The sequence below is a fragment of the Phoca vitulina genome, unplaced genomic scaffold, assembly GCF_004348235.1.
Source record: "Phoca vitulina isolate PV1807 unplaced genomic scaffold, GSC_HSeal_1.0 scaffold59, whole genome shotgun sequence".
Taxonomy (NCBI): Eukaryota; Metazoa; Chordata; class Mammalia; order Carnivora; family Phocidae; genus Phoca; species Phoca vitulina.
Window position 1 is genome coordinate 1,148,338 of NW_022589762.1, and position 19,778 is coordinate 1,168,115.

A 19,778-nucleotide genomic window follows, 5' to 3' on the forward strand; every position below is an offset into this window, starting at 1 on the left:
AAATATCTATGAGGTCCATCTGGTCCAATGTATCATTCAAAGCTCTTGTTTCCTTGTTGATTTTCTGCTTAGATGATCTGTCCATTGCTGAGAGTGGAGTATTGAGGTCTCCTACAATTAACGTATTGTTATCAATATGACTCTTTATTTTGGTTAACAGTTGGCTTATGTAGATGGCTGCTCCCATGTTGGGGGCATAGATATTTACAATTGTTAGATCTTCTTGTTGGATAGACCCTTTAAGAATGATAGAGTGTCCTTCTGTGTCTCTTATTACAGACTTTAGTTTACAATCTAATTTGTCTGATATAAGAATTGCTACCCCAGCTTTCTTTTGAGGTCCTCTGGCATGGAAGATGGATCTCCATCCCTTCACTTTCAGTCTGGATGTATCTTTAGGTTCCAAATGAGTCTCTTGTAGACAGCATATGGATGGGTCCTGTCTTTTTATCCAATCTGCAACCCTGTGCCGTTTTATGGGAGTGTTTAGGCCATTCACATTGAGAGTGATTATTGAAAGATACGAATTAATTGTCATCATGTTGCCTGTGAAGACGTTGTTTTTATAGATTGTCCCTGTAAATTTCTGTTGTAGATCACTCTTGGGGTCTTTCTCCTTTTATAGAACCCCCCTTAATATTTCTTGCAGGGCCAGCTTAGTGGTCACATATTCTTTCAGCTTCTGCCGGTCGTGGAAGCTCTGCATCTCTCCATCCATTCTAAATGAAAGCCTTGCCGAATAAAGTATTATTGGCTGCATGTTCTTCTCATTTAGTACCCTGAATATGTCTTGCCAGGCCTTTCTGGCTTGCCAGGTCTCTGTGGATAGGTCTGATGTTATTCTGATGTTCCTCCCTCTGTACGTAAGGACTCTCTTCCCCCTAACTGCCCTTAAGATGGTTTCCTTGGTTCTAAGATTTGCAAGTTTTACTATTACATGCCGGGGTGTTGGCCTGTTTTCCTTGATCTTAGGAGGGGTCCTCTCTGCCTCTAGGACTCGAATGTTTGTTTCATTCTCCAGATTAGGGAAGTTCTCAGCTACGATTTGCTCAAATACATCTTCTAGTCCTCTCTCTCTCTCCACTCCCTCCGGGATTCCAATTATTCTGACATTGGAATGCCTCATGGTGTCACTTATTTCTCTGATTCTATTTTCATGGATTCTGAGTTGTTTTTCCCTGGCCTCCTCTTTTCCCTTTTTATCTATTATATTGTCTTCCACGTCGCTTATTCTCTCTTCTGTCTCAGTTACCCTAGCTGTTAGATTATCTAGATTGGATTGGATCTCATTGATAGCATGTTTAAGTTCTGCCAATTCACCTTTTATTTCTGCCCTTAGAGACTCTATGTTGCCATTAATTGATTTCTCCATTCTAGCCATTGTCTTCACAATTGCTAGCCTGAATTCCATCTCCGACATCTTGGTTATATCTGTATCCATTTGTAAATCTGCAGCATAAGTCATAATCTCTGAGTCTTTTCTGTTTTGGGGGCTCCTCCTCCTAGTCATTCTGTTGATGGGTGTTTGAGGGAATGTATAGAGTCGAAATTATTGACCAGAACCCAAGCAAGATGCACCTGTTTTCTTGGGACCTTAGGGTTGCTGGCCTCTTGTTTTCCCAGCCTGTCTTTTGCAGGAGGGGCCTGCCGCGCTGTTACTCAGGCAACCCTGTTTGGGCGGAGTTGCCCTGCGCCCCTGTGGTGGGGGATGGGCTCAGTGGGAATCAGTCTTTGGGGCTTTTGTTCTCTGGCGCCTCTCCCTGATGGCTTTCCGCGTCTCTTCCGCGAGTCAGAGCAGAAGAGACCATTTCCAACCCTCTGCCTCAGAGCAGAGAGACCACAGTCTGTTCTTCAGTGAGCTCTCCAGGCCACAGTGTCTCTATTTCTGTCCGTGCTGCTATAAACTGCAGTGTCCTGGGTTGTGCGCCCCTCCGCAGCGCTCCCAGTCCTGCCTCCAGGTCGGGGCACGTCTCTGCCCTTTGTGCTTCTAAAACCGCCAACTGCTTCCAGTTTGTGCACGCGCGACTCTGCTGCTCCGGGTTTCTGTCTGGTGGGCTGCAGTTCGCGTGTGCGCGACCCCGCCGCTCTGGTTTTCCACCCTGGGGGCTGCCCTAAAGTCCTTTCCCGACGCTACCAGTCTGCGAGTCTGTGCCCCATCCGCAGCGCGGGAGGCTGTCACTCACCGGCAGTGTAGGATCCCCATGTCCAGGCACCCTCCCGCTGCCGTTTATCCTCCGATATCTCCATTTAGTCCATTTACATTCAGAGTAATTATTGAAAGATCTGAAGTTAGTGCCATTGTATTACCTATAAAGTCATTGTTTCTGTAGATTGTTCCTTTCTGGTCTTTGTTACTTTTGGGCTCTCTCTTCATTCAATGGATCCCCTTTAACATTTCTTGCAGGGCTGGTTTGGTGTTCACAAATTCCTTTAGCTTTTGTTTGTCCTGGACACTCTTTATCTCTCTTTCTATTCTGAATGACAGCTATTCTTGGCTGCATATTTTCCCACTTAGCACAATGAATATATCATGCCAGTCCATTCTGGCCTGCCAGGTCTCTGTGGAGAGGTCTGCTGCTAGCCTTGTTTCTACCCTCGTAGGTTAAGAATGTTTTGTCCCGAGCTGCTTCCAGGATTTTCTCTTTATCTCTGAAATTTGCAAGCTTCACTATTATATGTTGAGGTGTTGACCTATTTTTATTGATTTTGAGGGGGGGGTTCTCTGCCTCCTGGACTTGAATGCCTGTTTCCTTCCCCAGATTAGGGAAGTTAAAACTATTCTCATTTTTAAAAATTCTTTTTTCTTTTTGCTGTTCTGACTGGGTGATTTCCACTGTTCTGTCTTCTAGATTGCCGATCCATTCTTCTGTATCATCGAATCTGCTGTTGATTCCTAGTGTATTTTTCAATTCAATTATCGTATTCTTCAGCTCTGTGACTCCTCTTTGGTACTTTCTTATATTTTCTAACTCTTTGTTGAAGTTCTTACTGTGTTCCTCCATTCTTCTCTTGAGTTTGGTGAGCATTTTTATGGCCATTACTTTACTCTACTTTGTCTGAAGTTGCGTATCTCCATTTCATCAGGGTTTTTCCTCCTGGGGTTTTATCTTGTTCTTTCATTTAGAACATACTCTTCTGTCTCCTCATTTTGTTTGACTTTCAGTGTTAGTCTCTACAAATTAGGTGGAATTGCCACCACTCTCAGTCTTAAGGAGTAGCCTTGTGTAGGAATGTCCCCTGTGTACACTGTGTGCCTGGAAGCTTTGGCTGGCTGGGCAGAGCTGAAGCCAACATGGCCTGGGGGAATCCAGGGGCACACTATGCCTGGACTACCCTGATGGAATGGCTAGAGCTGGAGCAGGCACTGGCTGGGGGTATCCTGGGGTACACTGAGACTGGAGGTCAACTTGGTAAGGTGGTTGGAACGGGGGCAGGCATGGGTGGGGGGTTACCTTGGGGAGAGCTGGTGTGGGTTAAGGGCCTAGGGCTCACTGGAGTAAACCTAACAGGCCAGCTAGAGCACCTGGTCCCTGCTCCCATCTGCACTAGCAAGGTGGAGGGGAATGTAAACAATGGTGTTGTTGGTACCTCCAACCTGGAGAGAGTTCCAGTAGTTCCCCTTCCCTGCCATTTAGTGGACATAAATGGATTTCCTTCACTTATAGTCTTGTTGCCCTTTAAGCCACTGTTTTTCCTGTGTCCCAGGGTGGGTGAGTTTGGGTATAGGGCCCCCAGTACTATCTTTCCTCACCGCAGGTTTTCACATTGGTTTGGTGGGGAGGGTTTCCCATGGTTACCATGTCTTCATCTTTCCTGCCATTCTCTGTGTGGTCCCTCTAACTTTTGTTGTATAGAAGTTGTTCAATCAGCACTCAGTTCTTCCAGATGAATAGCTCCATATGTGGGTGTAGATTTGGTGTGTCCTTGGGAGGAGATGAGTTCAGGGTCTTCCTATGCCAGCATCTTGGACCGCCCCCCTTAGCCTTGTTTCTCTTTAGTTCAGCAGCATAACTTGAACTATTTTTAATTTTTTAAAGATTAGCTCATTATTTTAACATGTGTCTTGCTGGCCTGGTTCTTATTTTCCTTCATTTTAGATGTTTCTATTATTTTCTGGAAGGATTTAACTGAGAAAAAGCACTTCTCTGCTGGATTATTCACTGAACTGAATTTCCACACGTCATTATCTTTCTTATTTTACAAATGAAGGAGCTGAAGTAGAGAGAGAACAAATGACTTATCACATTTTAAACAAACTTCAACAGCTGAATCTGAGGCAGGTGGTCTTTTGACCACACTCTGTAAAACACTATAATAAGCTAGAAGCTCTTGGAGAGCAATCACACCTTCTTAGGTATATTCTATATAGCTTTTTCAACAGAATGGCTCAGAAATACTTATCAGTTATAAGGACAGCAGGTTATCTCAGCCAAGGCTGCTGCTAGCCCATAGGGTACCTTTGTGCAAACCAGAAGGCATCTCTTCAGCTGAACACAGTCCTGAGGGAGCAAGGCCCAACCAGTAGAGCACAGGTGAGATCTTAGCCCATACCTGTTGGCTGGCTGAGCACCTTGATCCAGGCACAGCCTGGATGTATGGGATGACTTTGACCATAGTCACCATTTGCCAATATGACCCCTTTCTGACAGTTCTAATTTAAAAAGAAAGTTAAGCATTTGAGAGATCCACACAGTTAGTAAAATTCCATTTAGATGGGGCTTAGCCCTGCTTTAGGTAACACTAATCACCTTCTGCTTTTTGAACTATAAGCTATGACTTCAAGATATCACCCAGACCAAAGGCCATTGAAGGAGCAAAGGAAACAAGAGTGGGCTGGGCCTCTTCAACATCCCTGGATGTGAAGGTTATCACTGAACCACTGCTCTGATACTACGTAGAATGGGAAGATCCTGGGAGCATTTTGCAAGCTGTTTGGGTAGTCAGCTAGATCTTCTGAGTGGCTCTCCCAGTAGCCCTCAGATGACATTTACCTTCTGTTTTAATTCGCAGGGCTGTCCGGACCAGGGCAAACAGGGTGGCATTGAACATGACTGTCCCATCACTGTTCAGAGGCATGTTCATGGAGACCAGGCGCTGGAGGGGAAGAGGAGGCAAAGCTGGTGATTATAGCAAACAGTTCTCAAAGGACCTACAGAACCACCATGGCAGGAGAATTTTGGGAGGGAGCCTTCAAACTTGTGTGCATATGTCAGGAGCAGGTAGGGGTTTGAGGCATGGGTCACTAAAATGTATTCAAAACCTCTTCTGGGGAGAATTTCAGCTCTGCCATAAGTACTCTCACCCTTCCACACAGAGTGAGGGAGGAATGGAGTTTGTCCTTATTAGACCCTTGCTTTCACAAAAGGATGTTAAGCCCACCCAACCCCCTCCTCAGCTCAAATGTCTACTGAGGCATATGGGTGTGCTCTCTACTGGCAACCATGCAGAACAGCTGCATGCCAGGCACTTGCCAGGAGCCCACCTGCCAGCCAACATTCATCCAAAGCCCTGATAAGAGAGACAGTAATGGTAGGTTTGCATGAAGGAGGTGCAGTGTATCTTCTTTTCTGTATATTGAAAAACATACCTCTGCATCAAGCTGGGTCAAAAGCTTGTTGACTGGATAAGATTGAATTGCCCTTTTCCCTCCTTTCTCACCACCCCAAATTGCTGCCATTGCATTGTGCCCTGGTGTGGGGCCTTCAGCACACACCAGAGTAATTATGAGAAAGAGCACCATGAAAGTCATTCTGGCATCTGCTCTCAAGATGTGGTCAAAGAAGTTATTTGTTAGATCACATGGTGTCCTCTTATTAATCATAGCGTCAAGCAGAGTTATAATTTTCCTGAGTGACTGGATCTTCTTGACTCTCATGGACAGTGTGAATTGTGGAGCAGTCACTGGGAAGCTAAACACCCAATCGGTAGCCTGTCCAGGCCCATCTGGAGGCCATGATGGATGCTCTATCACCTCATGCAGGCCACACTTGTCCCTGCTCTTTTGTCCATTGTGCTTTGACTTCACATTTAATTTGTGCTTTTTTCCCCTCATATCTTCTGTAACCTTGGAAATCTTCTAAAATCTTTTTTTTGGGAACAAACTGGAGATTTAAGTGAGAAAACACTGAATGAAACAGAGTACAATTCAATTCTCCATTTCCCATGAGTGGATTATCCGGAGTTGAATTTTTCTATTTGTGCTTCTTCTATACAGCTCTTTTACCTCATTTCCCCCAACCCCTTTTGGCTCATTGTTATTCCAACAGGGAGTACAGAATGGTGGAAATGGGAATTAAATGAAGAGGGGATAGGGTAGAAACAATACTCTTCAGCTACCTTAGCGCTATCTGGTTGGGATTACAGTGAGGTAAGGGAGGTGCCTGGGCACACAGTTTAAGGGGTGCTCACTCTCAGGATCATGCGAGGGCTACATGAGCAGGAGTTGGGTCTAAAGAGCCTATCTTGTCTTAAACTTTTATAGGGTCATGGACTCACTTAGAAATCTGATGAACATGATGGATCCTCTCCCTGGTACAATTTGTATTTCAGTTATTTTGTACATAATTTTAGAGCTTTACAGGTCCCTGAAGCTGATGCATGGACTCTTTAATAGCCCTCTGATCCCAGGAAGGAAACCCCTAATCCATCCGTCCTTGGCTGGAAGTCTTCCAGGATGCCTAGATGGTACAGCCTGATGGGACTGGGCATCATGAGGCATTCACTTCAGCTTTCCTTTATGGAGTCTGAGGACTTATGGTTGGAAGGAACCTTAAAATATAATCTGGCTCAGTCTCATTTCTTTAGCACATAAAATATCTTCACTCCCTTAAAGGATCAATGGCCTGACCAAGGTCACAAGACAAATAAGCTTCTTCCCTCCCATATTTTCTTTTTCCCCTATGAACCCACGTCTCTTACTTTGCAAGCCACGCGGTGAGGGCACAACTTCCCAAAACCCAGTGGGGGCTGAATCCGCCGGAGTAGGGTCACCACATCTAGGTGTTTGATACGACCCCTAAAAGAGGAAGGAGAGGAGGGAAAGATCAGTCAGAGGGCCATGGTCTCAGCCTGCAGCCCAGGACTCATGTACCAGGCTCTCCATAGCTGTCGCCCTATTGGGCAAACTCAGTGCAAAGTTGCAGAATTGCATGGTAAAACTCCAAACCAATATATACATGTTTAGATTTTATTTTATTTTTTTAAAGTTTTATTTATTTATTTGACAGACAGAGACAGCGAGAGAGGGAACACAAGCAGGGGGAGTGGGGGAGGGAGAAGCAGCCTTCCTGCTGAGCAGGGAGCCCGATGAGGGGCTCGATCCCAGGACCCTGGGATCATGACCTGAGCCGAAGGCTTAACAACTGACCCACTCAGGCACCCCACATGTTTAGATTTTAATGAACAATTTTCCACCAGTGCTATGTTCAAGGTGGAAGGGACTTGGGGTAGTGCAATGAGATTTTCACATATACTTGCTGCTGCAATCTAACCATCTGACCAAAAGGCATTTATTGTCAACCAAATGTGATTGACCAATGAGGGTATCCTTGAACCCGAGGCGAGAATAGAGGTGAGATCTGCTTGACTCTAAACATTTTAACTTAAATACTTACTAGTTATTCCTGACACTAGGATCTCCAGTCTTTCTGCCCAACTGAAAATAGATATGCTCTTGACTTAGCCAAAGATGCTTGGCCTCCTATTACTGGCCCTTGACCCTTGACCCTGGGGTCTGGTGCAGGTGAGTGTTTCTAACTGATCTACCCAATGCTAACCTGTGTTGAACCTCTTCTATAGGTACGGTCACATAGTGTCCTCTGGGCTTTGAGAATCAGTGTTTCCCTCTGGGAACTTACTTGGCTTCAGGATCATACTCTGCCCAGATTCTTTTAAATTCATCCAGATGATGGGGACCAAGAATTGACCAGTCCCTTGTCAGGTAGTCAAAGTTGTCCATGATGACGGCTACAAAGAGGTTGATGATCTGCAGAGAACAGAGATATGATGAGTTTCTTGCTACTTGAATTCACTTTGCCAGCCAGTGCCATACGTGGCAGAAGCCCACATTTCTAAAGACCAGCTATATTCACCATTTAAAACATCAGCCCCTGGAACTTGGGTCTCTTGGGCATGAACCTGACACAGGTCCCCTCAGAGTGGTGTGGGATGAACCCCACATGTGGACTGGACATCTTCCCTCATACCAAACTGCTGGGTAGGGCTGTCAAGGACAGAGGGCAGCTTTCCCCACCATCCTTCCCCACACTCCTCATCAAAGTGTCCAAAACATATCGGTTGCCTCTAGGCCTCCACACACATCTCTCCTGTCCCCGGGACAATGCCACCATGACAAGAGCCAAGAAGAGACGAGAAAAGTGCTGGTTGGGCTCGCTCTTGCCCAGGGTTTTGTGCCCTTGTCTAGTGGTTGGAAATTGCTACTAACTGAGTCTTTCCAAGCTGGTTCCTCTGACTGCAAGCTGCAGAGATAGATAGAAGGCCTGGGCTGCCTTGAACTGCACACTCACAACCTGTGGCTGTTCAGTCCCACCTCGGCTTACCAGGAAGGCACAGAGCATGTAGAAGCTGATGAAGTAGAAGACCGCGAAGCTGCTGCCACAGGGCATTTCGCCTTCTGTGCTGTTGCTGGGCTCCGACTCAGGGGCACACTTCTTCCCTGGCATGCAGGCCAGCATGATGTCCTGCCATGCCTCCCCTGTGGCACACCTAGGGGAGAGCAGTGAGAGAGTCCACCACCTGTGGGGCCCATCTCATATCTCTGGATCTTTCCCTCACCCCTTGCCCCATCCTCCTTCCCCAGAGGGAACTACTAAATTGAATTTGGTGTTTATCATTCCCTGAATGCTCTGATACATTTACTAAATATGAAGATACATAGCATTGTTTTGAATGTTTTAAAACTCCATAAATGGTCACAAACCACCTCTTCTGAAAAGTCCCTCTTTTTGCCATTCATGTTAAGCTTTGGAGATTTATCCATTAGGCTCTAGTTCATTCATCTTAACTGCCATATAGCAGTATATTCTATGTATATACCAATTTTTTAAAAAAGATTTTATTTATTTATTTGAGAGAAAGTGAGAGCATGAGCAGAGGCAGAGGGAGAAGCAGACTCCCCGCTAAGCAGGGAGCCCGATGTGGGGCTCCATCCCAGGACCCTGGGATCATGACCTGAGCCGAAGGCAGACGCTTAACCGACTGAGCCACCCAGGTGCCCTGTATATACCATTTTTAAAAACCTGCTGTCCTGTTAAAAGTTTCTCCTTTCTTTTTTGCTATTACAAAGAACCCTGCAATCAGCATGCAGGTCCATGCCTTGGATATCTGCTTAGAAAGTGGAATTGCCAGGTGAAGTAGGTATGTCTTCACTTTCACTAGTTTTGCTGGTTCTCCAAGGGTTTGTGCAATTTATGTTCCTGTCATCAGTGCGGGACAAATGCCATTGCTTTGCAGACCTGTCAACTTTTTTTCGGTTTTACTGAGGTATAATTGGCAAATAAAATTGTAAGATATTTAAAGTGTCTGTCATGATGATTTGATTCAGTGCTACATTGTGCAAGGACTCCTCCCACCTAGTTAATTAACACACTCATCACTTCACATATTTATCTCTTTTTTTTTGATGAGCACATTTCAGATCTTAGCAAATTTCAAGTATCTAATACAGTGTTATCAACTATCATCACCATGTTACACTTAGATCTTCAGACCTTCTTTATCTTATAGCTGAAAGTGTGTGCCTTCTACTAACTTCTTCCTATCCCCACCCCATCCAGCTCTTGGCAACTCCTTTTCTACTCTCTGATTCTATGAGTTTAGACTTGTCAACTCTTTTTTTTTTTTTTTAAGATTTTATTTATTCATTTGAGAGAAAGAGAGACAGAGGGAGCACAAGCAGGGGGAGAGGCAGAGGCAGAGGGAGAAGCAGACTTCCCGCTGAGCAGGGAGCCCAATGTGGGGCTCGATCCCAGGACCTGGAGATCATGACCTGAGCCGAAGGCAGATGCTCAACCATCTGAGCCACCCAGGCGCCCCCTAGACTTGTCAACTCTTTGTCTTAGTGAATTTTAAAAAATTTTGCTCACATGATGGGTGTGAAATGATATTTCATTGCTGTCTTAATTTGGGTTTAAATGATTAATGGGTTAAGAATTTTTATTTCATCTTCTGTTGAACTACATGTTCATATTTTAGTCTGTTTGTCTCCTCGGTTATTTGTCTTCTTGTTCATTTGTGGTTTGTTTTTATATATTCTTTCCATTAATCCTTTGTCAGTTACATGCATAGTAAGTACCTTCTTCAAGTCTGTGGCTTGTCTACAGCCTTATTTATGGTGAAGCCTATTTATTTTAATGAATCTAAATTTTATTTTATTTTATTTATTTATTTTTTTAGATTTTATTTATTTATTTGACAGAGAGAGAGACAGCGAGAGAGGGAACACAAGCAGGGGGAGTGGGTGAGGGAGAAGCAGACTTCCCGCTGACCACAGGGAGCCTGATGCAGGGCTCGATCCCAGGACCCTGGGATCATGACCTGAGCCGAAGGCAGATGCTTAACAACTGAGCCACCCAGGCACCCCAATTTTATTTTATTTTTTTAAGATTTATTTATATATTTGAGAGAGAGAGAGATAGAGATAGAGTGAGCTTGGGGAGGGGCAGAGGGAAAGGGAGAGAATCTCAAGCAGACTCCCCACTGAGTGCGGAGCCAGACAGGAAGCTTGATCCCATGACCCTGAGTTCATGACCTGAGCTGAAATCAAGAGTTGGACACTTAACTGACTGACTGAGCCACCCAGGCACCCCTGATGAATCTAAAATTTAAATTTCACTGTGCATTTTGCCGTCTTGTTTGAAGAAATCCTTCCTTATTCTAGGTCATAAAGACAGTCTCCTATATATTCTAAAAATCCTAAAATTTTATTTTATGTAATAACCCATTAATCTGGAATTTATTTTTGTGCTTGATATAAGGTAGAAATATGCTTTATCTTTTCCTGTGTAGATAACCAATTTTCTTAATACAATTTACTGAGTAGTTCATCTTTACCTACTGATTTGAGCTATCCCTTCTGACATAAATTATATTTCCATAGATGTGTGGGTCTCGTGCTAGCCTTTTCATTCTATTCTGTAGGTTTATTTGTCTGTTGGTACCAATGGACCACATTGTCTTAATCACGAAGCTTTATATTAAGTCTTGCTCTCTTATAAACAGTGAGTCCTTCCAGCTTGTTGTTCTTCAAAGTTGTCTTAGTTATTCATTTTCCTTTTTTCTTACACAGACCCATTAGAATCAGCTCATCAAGTTCCATGAATAATCTCACTGAGAGTCTTATTGGAATTGCATAGATTAACTTGGAGAATTTGGTATTTTTGGGACATTAAGTCTCCCAGCCATCGATGTGGCACATCTCTCCATTTATTTAGGCCTTATTTAATGTTTTTAAGAAATTTTTATAATTCCCCCATGTATATCTTTTGTTAGATTATTTCTAGGTATCTTATTTAAAATAAATAAACAAAATGTTGCTTTTATAAACAGTGCATTTAGGAAGTTATATTTCCTGTTTGCAAGTGATGTAGAGGGACTATAGTTGACTTTATCTATAGAAGATTTGCTGAATTCTCTTAGTTCTGCAGTTTCTCTTGTATAGTTTACATGCGTAATTAATTTTTAAAAGAGGTTTTATTTATTTTCCTTTTTTGTAGTAAAATACATATAACATAAAATTTACCATCTTAACCATTTTTAAGTGTTTAGTTTAGTGATATTAAGTATATTCACATTGTGCAGCCATCACCACCATCCATCCCCATAATTCTTTTCATCTTGTAAAACTGAAACTCTGTGACTATTAATAAGTCTCCATTCTCCTCTCCCCAAGACCCTGGCAACCACCATTCTACTTTCTGTGTTTACAGTTTTGACTCATGTAAGTGGAATCACACAGTATTTGTCTTTTTATGACTGGCTTATTTCACTTAGCATACTGTCCTCGAGGTTCAACCCTGTTGTAGCATATTGCAGAATTCCTTCCTTTTTCAAGGCTGAATAATATTTCATTGTATGTATACACCACATTCTGCTTATCTATTCACCTGTCAATGGGCACTTGGGTTGCTTCCACATTTTACTCATTGTGAATAATGCTGCTATGAACATGGGTGTACAAATATTTCTTCTAGATCCTGCTTTCAGTTGGTTGGGATATATACCCAGAAGTAGAATTGATGGATCATATGGTAATTTCATTTTTAATTTTTTGAGGAACCATCATACAGTTTTCCACAATGGCTGTGCCTTTTTATATCCCACAACAAGGCATAAGGGTTCCAATTGCTCCACATTCTTGCCAACACTTGTTGTTTTCTGTTTTGTTTTGTTTTTTGATAGTAGCCATCCTAATGAATATGAGGTAGTAGCTCACTGTGGTTTTGATTTACATTTCCCTATTATTAGTGATGTTAAGCATCTTTTAATGTGCTCATTGGCCATTCATATATCTTCTTTGGAGAAATGTCTATTCAAGTCATTTGCCCATTAAAAAAAAAAAGATTTATTTATTTATTTATTTTAGAGAAAGAGAGTAGAGGGGAGGGGCAAAGGGAGAGGGAGAGAGAGAATCCCAAGCAGACTCCCTGTTGAGCAAGGAGCCTGACGAGGCTTGATCCCACGACTCTGAGATCATGACCTGAGCCAAGAGTTAGACGCTTAACTGACTGAGCCACCCCAGGCGCCCCTCTTTTGCCCATTTTAAAATTGTGTTTTTGTTGTTGTTGTTGTTGTTGTTGAGTTTGGCAATCTTTTTTTTTTTTTGGCATTTAATTTTGTTACTTCTGTAATTCTTACTCTTATTTTTCTTATTGCATTGGATAAAATTTGCAATAAAATATTGATGAGAAAAGGTGATAGCATGTGCTCTTTTCTATTATATTTACTAATTACCTATTATAGACTGAATATGTCCCCACCAAATGCATATGTTGAAGTCCTAAACCTCAATAAATTTGCAGGTGAGGCCTCAGGAGGTAATAAGCCTTAGATCAGGTCATAAGGCTGGGGCCCCCATGGTAAAATTAGTGTCTTTATAAGAACAAGAAGAGAGACTAGAGCTTTCTCTCTCTCCATCATATGAGGACACGGCAATAAGGTGGCTGTCTGCAGGCCAGGTAGAGGGCTTACGCCAGGAACTGAATTGGCTAGGACCTTGATCTCAGACTTTCAGTCTCCAGATGTGTGAGAAGGAAATGTCTGTTGTTTAAGCCACCCATTTTGTATTTTGTTACAGCAGGCTGACCAAATTAATAATTACCAGTACAGGAAAGTGATTGTTTTCCCTTATTAATCTTCCACTTTACTGATCCTATGAATTGTTATAAGGGTTTCGAGTTGCTTTGCTTGTTTTATTCTACTTGGATTAACCTGTTGTTTGCCAAAAATGACAGTTAGTTATGTCTACACATTTTCATATTTATACTTCTTGCTTTTTTCTTTCTTAATACATAAGGTATTAGCCTTATTTAGCCTTATAAAATGACTTAGTGGAATGACTGAGGAGATTTTATACCCCCTTACTATTCCTGAAAAGTTTATGTAACATAGGAATGACCTATTCCTTGATATTTTGAAAGAAAAATACTGGATCTTGGAACTTTTTTTTTTTTAAGATTTATTTATTTTTAGAGAGAGAGAGTGAGAATGTCGTGGGGGGAGTAGGGGGAGGGGCAGAGGGAGAAGGAGAGAAGCAGACTCCCCGCTGAGCCAGGACCTCAGGACACTGAGATCACAACCTGAGCCAAAACCAAGAGTCAGACACTTAACCAACTGTGCCATCCAGGTGCCCCTGGATCTTGGAACTTTTTGAGGACGAAAACCTTGACTACCTTTTCAATTTCTACTGTGGTTAATTAAAAAAATTCTTTTTAAGACAATTTTGTGATTTATATTTTCCTACATAAAATCATCTACTTTTAATTTGTTCATAATAGTTTATCATTCTAAAAATCTCTTCCACATCTGTAATTGCGTTACTTTTCTTATTCCTGATGTTGTGCCTTTTTAAAAAAATTGGTTTTGATGAAAGTTTGTCTATTTATAGGTCTTTTCAAAGAGTTTTAGGGTTTATTGATAAATATTTTTGTTTTATATTTTATTAATTTCTGCTTTTATTTTAATAAGTGAATTCTTTCATACTTTGGGGTTATTTTGCTATTCTTCTTTCATTCATTAGTTTGGTTATTATAGATTTTGTAAAATAAATTTTGGCTCTGAAATTTTCTTTGGTATTGATTGGTGTGCTTTATAAATTTAAGATGTACTGCTCTCACTCTTCCATTTTTAAGAAGTATGCAGCTTCAGCTGTGAGTTATTTAGAACAGTGACTCAAAACATTTAAGTGGATAGATTTTGGAGGGACTACTGATTTTGTGGTTTATTTCCGATTTTTGTTGTATTGAAGTTAGAGAAGTTTTAAAATTTATTGAATTCTTCTTTGTGACTTAAATCTTGGCTGATTTTTGTGAATGTTTCTGGGTGCTTAAAAAGAATGTATTTTTGGGGTGCCTGGGTGGCTCAGATGGTTAAGTGTCTGCCCTCGGCTCAGGTCATGATCTCAGGGTTTTGGGATCGAGCCCCGCGTCGGGCTCCCTGCTCAGCAGGAAGCCTGCTTCTCCCTCTCCTTCTACTGCTCCCCCCTGCTTGTACTCTCGCGCTCTGTCGAATAAATAGATAAAATCTTAAAAAAAAAAAAAATTTTTTTTTTTGCTATTGATTACAAATTTACTTAAATTTGTCAGTTGTATTTTTAGATCTTCTTTACCCTTTCTTTTATTTTGTTCTTTTTGCTCTGTCGTTTTTTTTTTTTTACATGTCTCCCATTGTGTGTGTGTGTTCATTTTTTCCTTACCGTTCTTTTCGTCTCCTTGATATATTTCCAAACTATATTGTTAGGCTCATGCAGTTTTATGATTGTTTTGTAATCTTGGTGGATTATACCTTTTATCAATATCAAATATCCCTCTTTGTATTGTTTAATGCCTTTCACCTGGAATTTTATTTCTTCTGATTTGTTATTACTACACCTATTTTTTTTTTTTTTGGAAGTTTGTCTGGTATTCTTTTTCCATTCCTTTATTTTCCCATTCCTTTATTTTACTTTATTATAAACAGGCTACAGCCAGACTTCTTAAAGCCAACATTAGAGTATCTATCTTTTAATAGAGAAATTGAATTTTTAATGATTAATTTTTGTTTTTTATTCCTGCCATCTTGTTTTATTTTCTAATTTTCTTTTCCTCCCTCTCCCCCTCTTTTCCTCCCTACCCCCACCTTCCTTCTTTTTTCTTTCCTTCCTTTTGCAGAATTGCTAAGGTTTTCCCTTGCTATTTTTTTTTCCATCTAGTGATTTGGAATGTACATATTCCATTTCTGTTTCTCTAGTGGTTGACCTTCAAATATTTAACATATTTATTTACACACTTTCCTCTGGCTGTGTATAAAGTTGAACGGTACCTCTTTCCTCTCCATAAACAAGAGAAGAATGTCAGCACACTTTGATGTTTCTCATTCTTCTACCATCTCATTCTTCCTACCTTGTTGAGAGTGTAAGAGATTTCACTTCCAAATTGCTATTAAGGTTTTGGACATTTTGCTTTAACAGTTATTATTTTTTATTAAAAAATTAATTACAAAAGTTTTCAACCATATACAAAAGTAGAAAGTACAAAGAAACCCCATGGACCCATCACCCAATCTTAACAACCATTAATATTTTGTTGTGTGTGTTTCATCTATCTCTCCAACAATCCCCTTCTCCCCTTTTGGCTGAAGTATTTTATTTTATTTTATTTTACTTTACTATTTTATTTTATTTTATTTTATATTTTATTCTTTTGCACTCTCACCTTTTAAAAAAATTGAAAGAGGAGGGGCGCCTGGGTGACTCAGTTGGTTAAGCATCCAACTCTTGATTTTAGCTTATGTCATGATCTCAGGATCCTGAGATGGAGCCTGAGCCTGAGCCCAGTGCGGGGCCTAGCATGGGGCTCCCTCCTCAGCGGGGAGTCTGCTTCTCTCCTTCTCCCTCTGCCCCTCCCCTTGCACACATGCACTCTCTCTCTCCCTCTCTCTCTAAAATTAAATCTTTTTTAAAAAATTGAGAATTGACACACAATGTTATATTAGTTTCAGGTGTACAACATAGTGATTCAACAAGTCTATACATTATGCTCTGCTCACCACGAGTGTAGCCGCCATCTGTCACCATACAACAGTATTACAGTACCACTGACTATATTACCTATTCTGTATCTTTTATCTCCATGATGGAATATTTTAAAGCAAATCCTACACCTCATGTAATATCATTATATCAACCCTAAATACTTCAAAAATAAAGCAATACATTTTACATAACCACAAAGTAATTATTATACTTAAAAATTAGCAATAATTATTTAATAACTAATACCTCCCTTAACAATTATTTAGACTTAATATAAGGTTTGTGATTTCTTTGCACATAACTCATAACTATAAACTTTATGGTTTCTTTACTAATATCATTACTCTGTTCATTCAATTTCTTAGATTAATTTTTCATTCTTTAGAAGTGCATCCTTGTGTAGTTGTTTCAGAGGTTTATGCAAAGGAGTAAACTTTCTGGGTTCTTACACTTTTGGAATCAATTTTGCTTTGTTACTTGAATGCTAATTAGGCTGTATTACAGGCGTCTTGGTTCAAAAACATGTTTTCTTCATAATATCGCATACATTATTTGTCTTCTAGTATGTACTTTTGCTATTGAGAAGTCTAATGAAAATTGGTATTTTTGAAAATAATTCACTTTTTTCTCTTTGGATGCTTCTAGGATATTTTCTTTATTCTTGGTATTCTAAAACTTCCTCATACTGTGTCTGATGAAGGGACTTTTTAACAAACCTATTCTGCACTTAGTAGGACATTTCAACCTGAAGGCTCATATCTTTATTTGAAATTTTCTTTGATCATTCCTTGATTTCATTTTCTCCATTCATTCTGTTGTTTTTACTTGAACTTGTATTAGAAAGATGGGATTTTCAGCTCTACCCTCTATGTGTTAACTTTTATATTTTCAATCTTTCTGTCCTTTTGGCTGTGTACTGAGAGAACCCTAGATTTGATCCTTTAGCTCATTATTTTATTCTTTAGCTGTGCCCATTTTCTGAATATTTCAACAAGGATGTTTTTCTGAGTTCCCTCTTTAATTTGTTCTTAATAATAATGACTTTTTTTCTGCCTCCTGCTTTTTAATTCAACAGATATGCTCTGCAACCTCTCTAAAGATATGAATTATATTTATTTTCAAGTCTTCTGGCTTTATATATTCTTTTTCCTCCTCATGTGCTCATTCATCTGCTAGTTGAGTATGGTGCCTTTCTTTATTGATATTCGTTTCCCCCAAATACTTTGGGATTATTATTGACTGTTCTTTGTGACTGAGGACACAGGTCACATCTCTGTGGATCAAGTTCTCATTACAGGGCCTCTCTGGGGATCGTGGAAGAAAGGGAAAGAGAACATGTGCCAACAGGTGAGGTGGGCAGGTAGCACATCTTTGAGGGTGGGGTTCCTTGGGAGGACCTACTCTACTTCTCAGACCCCAAAGCCCAGGGGCGTGATGTCAAGAGCTGCTGCTTTCACCTTGTGAGCATTAGCAACTGCTCTGCAAACACAGGTCTCTTGAGGGGCCAGCCTCGTTGTGGCCCCAGGTCACTCCTGGACCTTTTACCTGTCGATCCTGGAACTGCTCTCACTTCTTCCATAGACCATGCATTGTTGGGGATAAGTTTTCCTCAGATCTTGTTCCTTTGTCAATTGAATCCCTTCTGATTTCTTCCACTTAGAAATTCCTCAGCATTCCTGGTTCACTAATAGCACTCTTCCATGTTTTTTTTTTTTCCCCCTTCTTAGTACTGTTTATTCTTTTAAGAAATATCTTCTGTCATCAAGGACTTTAGGAAAGGAGGGGAGATAGAGCCATGTGTTCGGTCTTATATCTGTGTTCAGCTCTGATATTTAAATATGGCACAGGCTTAAGTGTTGCTGTTAAATTGTGGTTTACAGTGGCCTTTGTGTTCTCAAAGTCTACAATCTGAGGTAGGTGGTAATGTCTAACATATTTAAAGAGCTATCATTTTGATTTAATACATTTTGAGCAATAATGATACTTGGGCTTGGGTGTGGGGAAAGGATTCTATAGAACTTGGTGAAGGTGGAGCTATCTGATAGAGTGGATCTTTGGATCTTCTGGAGAGGGACCCCAGGGAATGGTAGGGAATTCACTGCCTCTCCCAGTGCCATATTATGTAGAGTACATGAGCTGGAATGGGCTTTAGAAATCATCTGCTCCAGGGATGGGGTAAATAGTTCTCATCTACCAGCTGTGGTCTAGATGGTCTAGATGGTCTCCTCCAGCAGCCCAGGACAGCGAGAAGAACCAAGGAGGCAGAGCAAGGGGGTCATCAGGAGTCCGATGAGGAAGAAGCAGGCTGCGGCATGGACTCCCTCAGTCAGGAGCAGGCTGAGAAACACTCTTCCCCAGCTAGGCCTGAGGCGGTAGCCTTCCGAGAAGGGTGAAGGCTCATGGCTGGCTTAACTGAGGAGGATACTAAGTGCATGAGGACATGGTAACCAATAGAGCAAATGGCATCGACGTTGGCAGCTGTACTTGTTTGCGAGGGAACCGAGACTCAGGGGAGTTAGGTGTCTTACCCAAAGTGAATGTGTCACAGGCTTGGCTTTGAGCCTGTCTGGCTTCCAGACCAGGGTGCTGTCAGTGTTCGACTTGTGATCCTGTAGTGTTTTCGGGTATGTCAGTGACCAGTGGGCCACTCAATGGAAAGTATTACAAATAGCAATGGAACACCAGCTTTCTAGTCTAGGGAGGGAGATCCAGCATCCGTTCTCTCCCTGCCCACTCCCCTGGAAGGGTTCCCTCTCATTCTATGTCCAGACCACAGGGCTGTGTCATGTAGGTGTGTTCGTACACATCTGTCCTCAAAGACTCACCTGAAGAGAAGCAGCACAGCTTGGGGGAAGGTCTGAAAGTTGTTGTTCCGGTTGATCTCTGTGGTGTCATTCAGGGCAATTTTCCCAAACACCTAAGCAGGGGGAGGGGAAGGAGATTCAGTGAATGGTGGATGGACAGGGTCCTAGTGCCCACTCATCATTCAGTGGTCTCCTCAGGGGTCATGGCTGGCTGTGGGTCAGCCCATAGCTGAACTGAGTCCCCTGATGTGACCTGGCAGGGCCTTGTGGGGGTAGGCACCTGCTGCCCCATCCAGCCCTTGATCTCCATCCACCACACTGGACAGGTGGAAGAAGAAAAAACCCATGGACCCTCAGGAGAGGTCCCGATGGGCCACTGGGAGTTGGGCTGAGAGCAGGTGGATGCTGCCACCAGCACCATGCTTCTGTGCGGGGACAGAGGGCTCTCTGGTCTCCTTCTTCTTCTTTTTTGGCTGCAGATTCTTGAGAACATATATTTTTTCTCTTTAAAAAAAAACTTTATTGAGGAATAATTAACAAATATAATTGTATATATTTAAAGTGTACGGTGTGGTGGTGATTTGATGTACAATGCTCGTAGAATCATTACCAAGACCAAGATAATTAACACATCCATCACTTCACACAGTTAACATAGGGAGCTTTTTTTTGGTGTGGTGAGAAAGCCACTTTCAGGTACACAGCACTGTTATCAATTACAGTCACCA

At 41.6% G+C, this 19,778-nt stretch overlaps 1 protein-coding gene across 10 annotated transcripts in view; it reads right to left on the reverse strand.

Annotated features, from left to right (window-relative positions):
* CACNA1C (calcium voltage-gated channel subunit alpha1 C) overlaps positions 1 to 19,778 on the reverse strand; it is a 665,215-nt gene that overhangs the window by 41,451 nt on the left and 603,986 nt on the right. For all 10 annotated transcript variants that reach the window (XM_032390971.1, XM_032390977.1, XM_032390968.1 and 7 more), the window contains 5 exons: positions 19,072 to 19,163; positions 8,559 to 8,724; positions 7,857 to 7,984; positions 6,919 to 7,015; positions 4,992 to 5,094 (listed from right to left, as the gene is read on the reverse strand). In XM_032390971.1, coding sequence (XP_032246862.1) covers positions 4,992 to 5,094; positions 6,919 to 7,015; positions 7,857 to 7,984; positions 8,559 to 8,724; positions 19,072 to 19,163 — 586 coding nt within the window. The remainder of the gene's footprint in view (positions 1 to 4,991; positions 5,095 to 6,918; positions 7,016 to 7,856; positions 7,985 to 8,558; positions 8,725 to 19,071; positions 19,164 to 19,778) is intronic.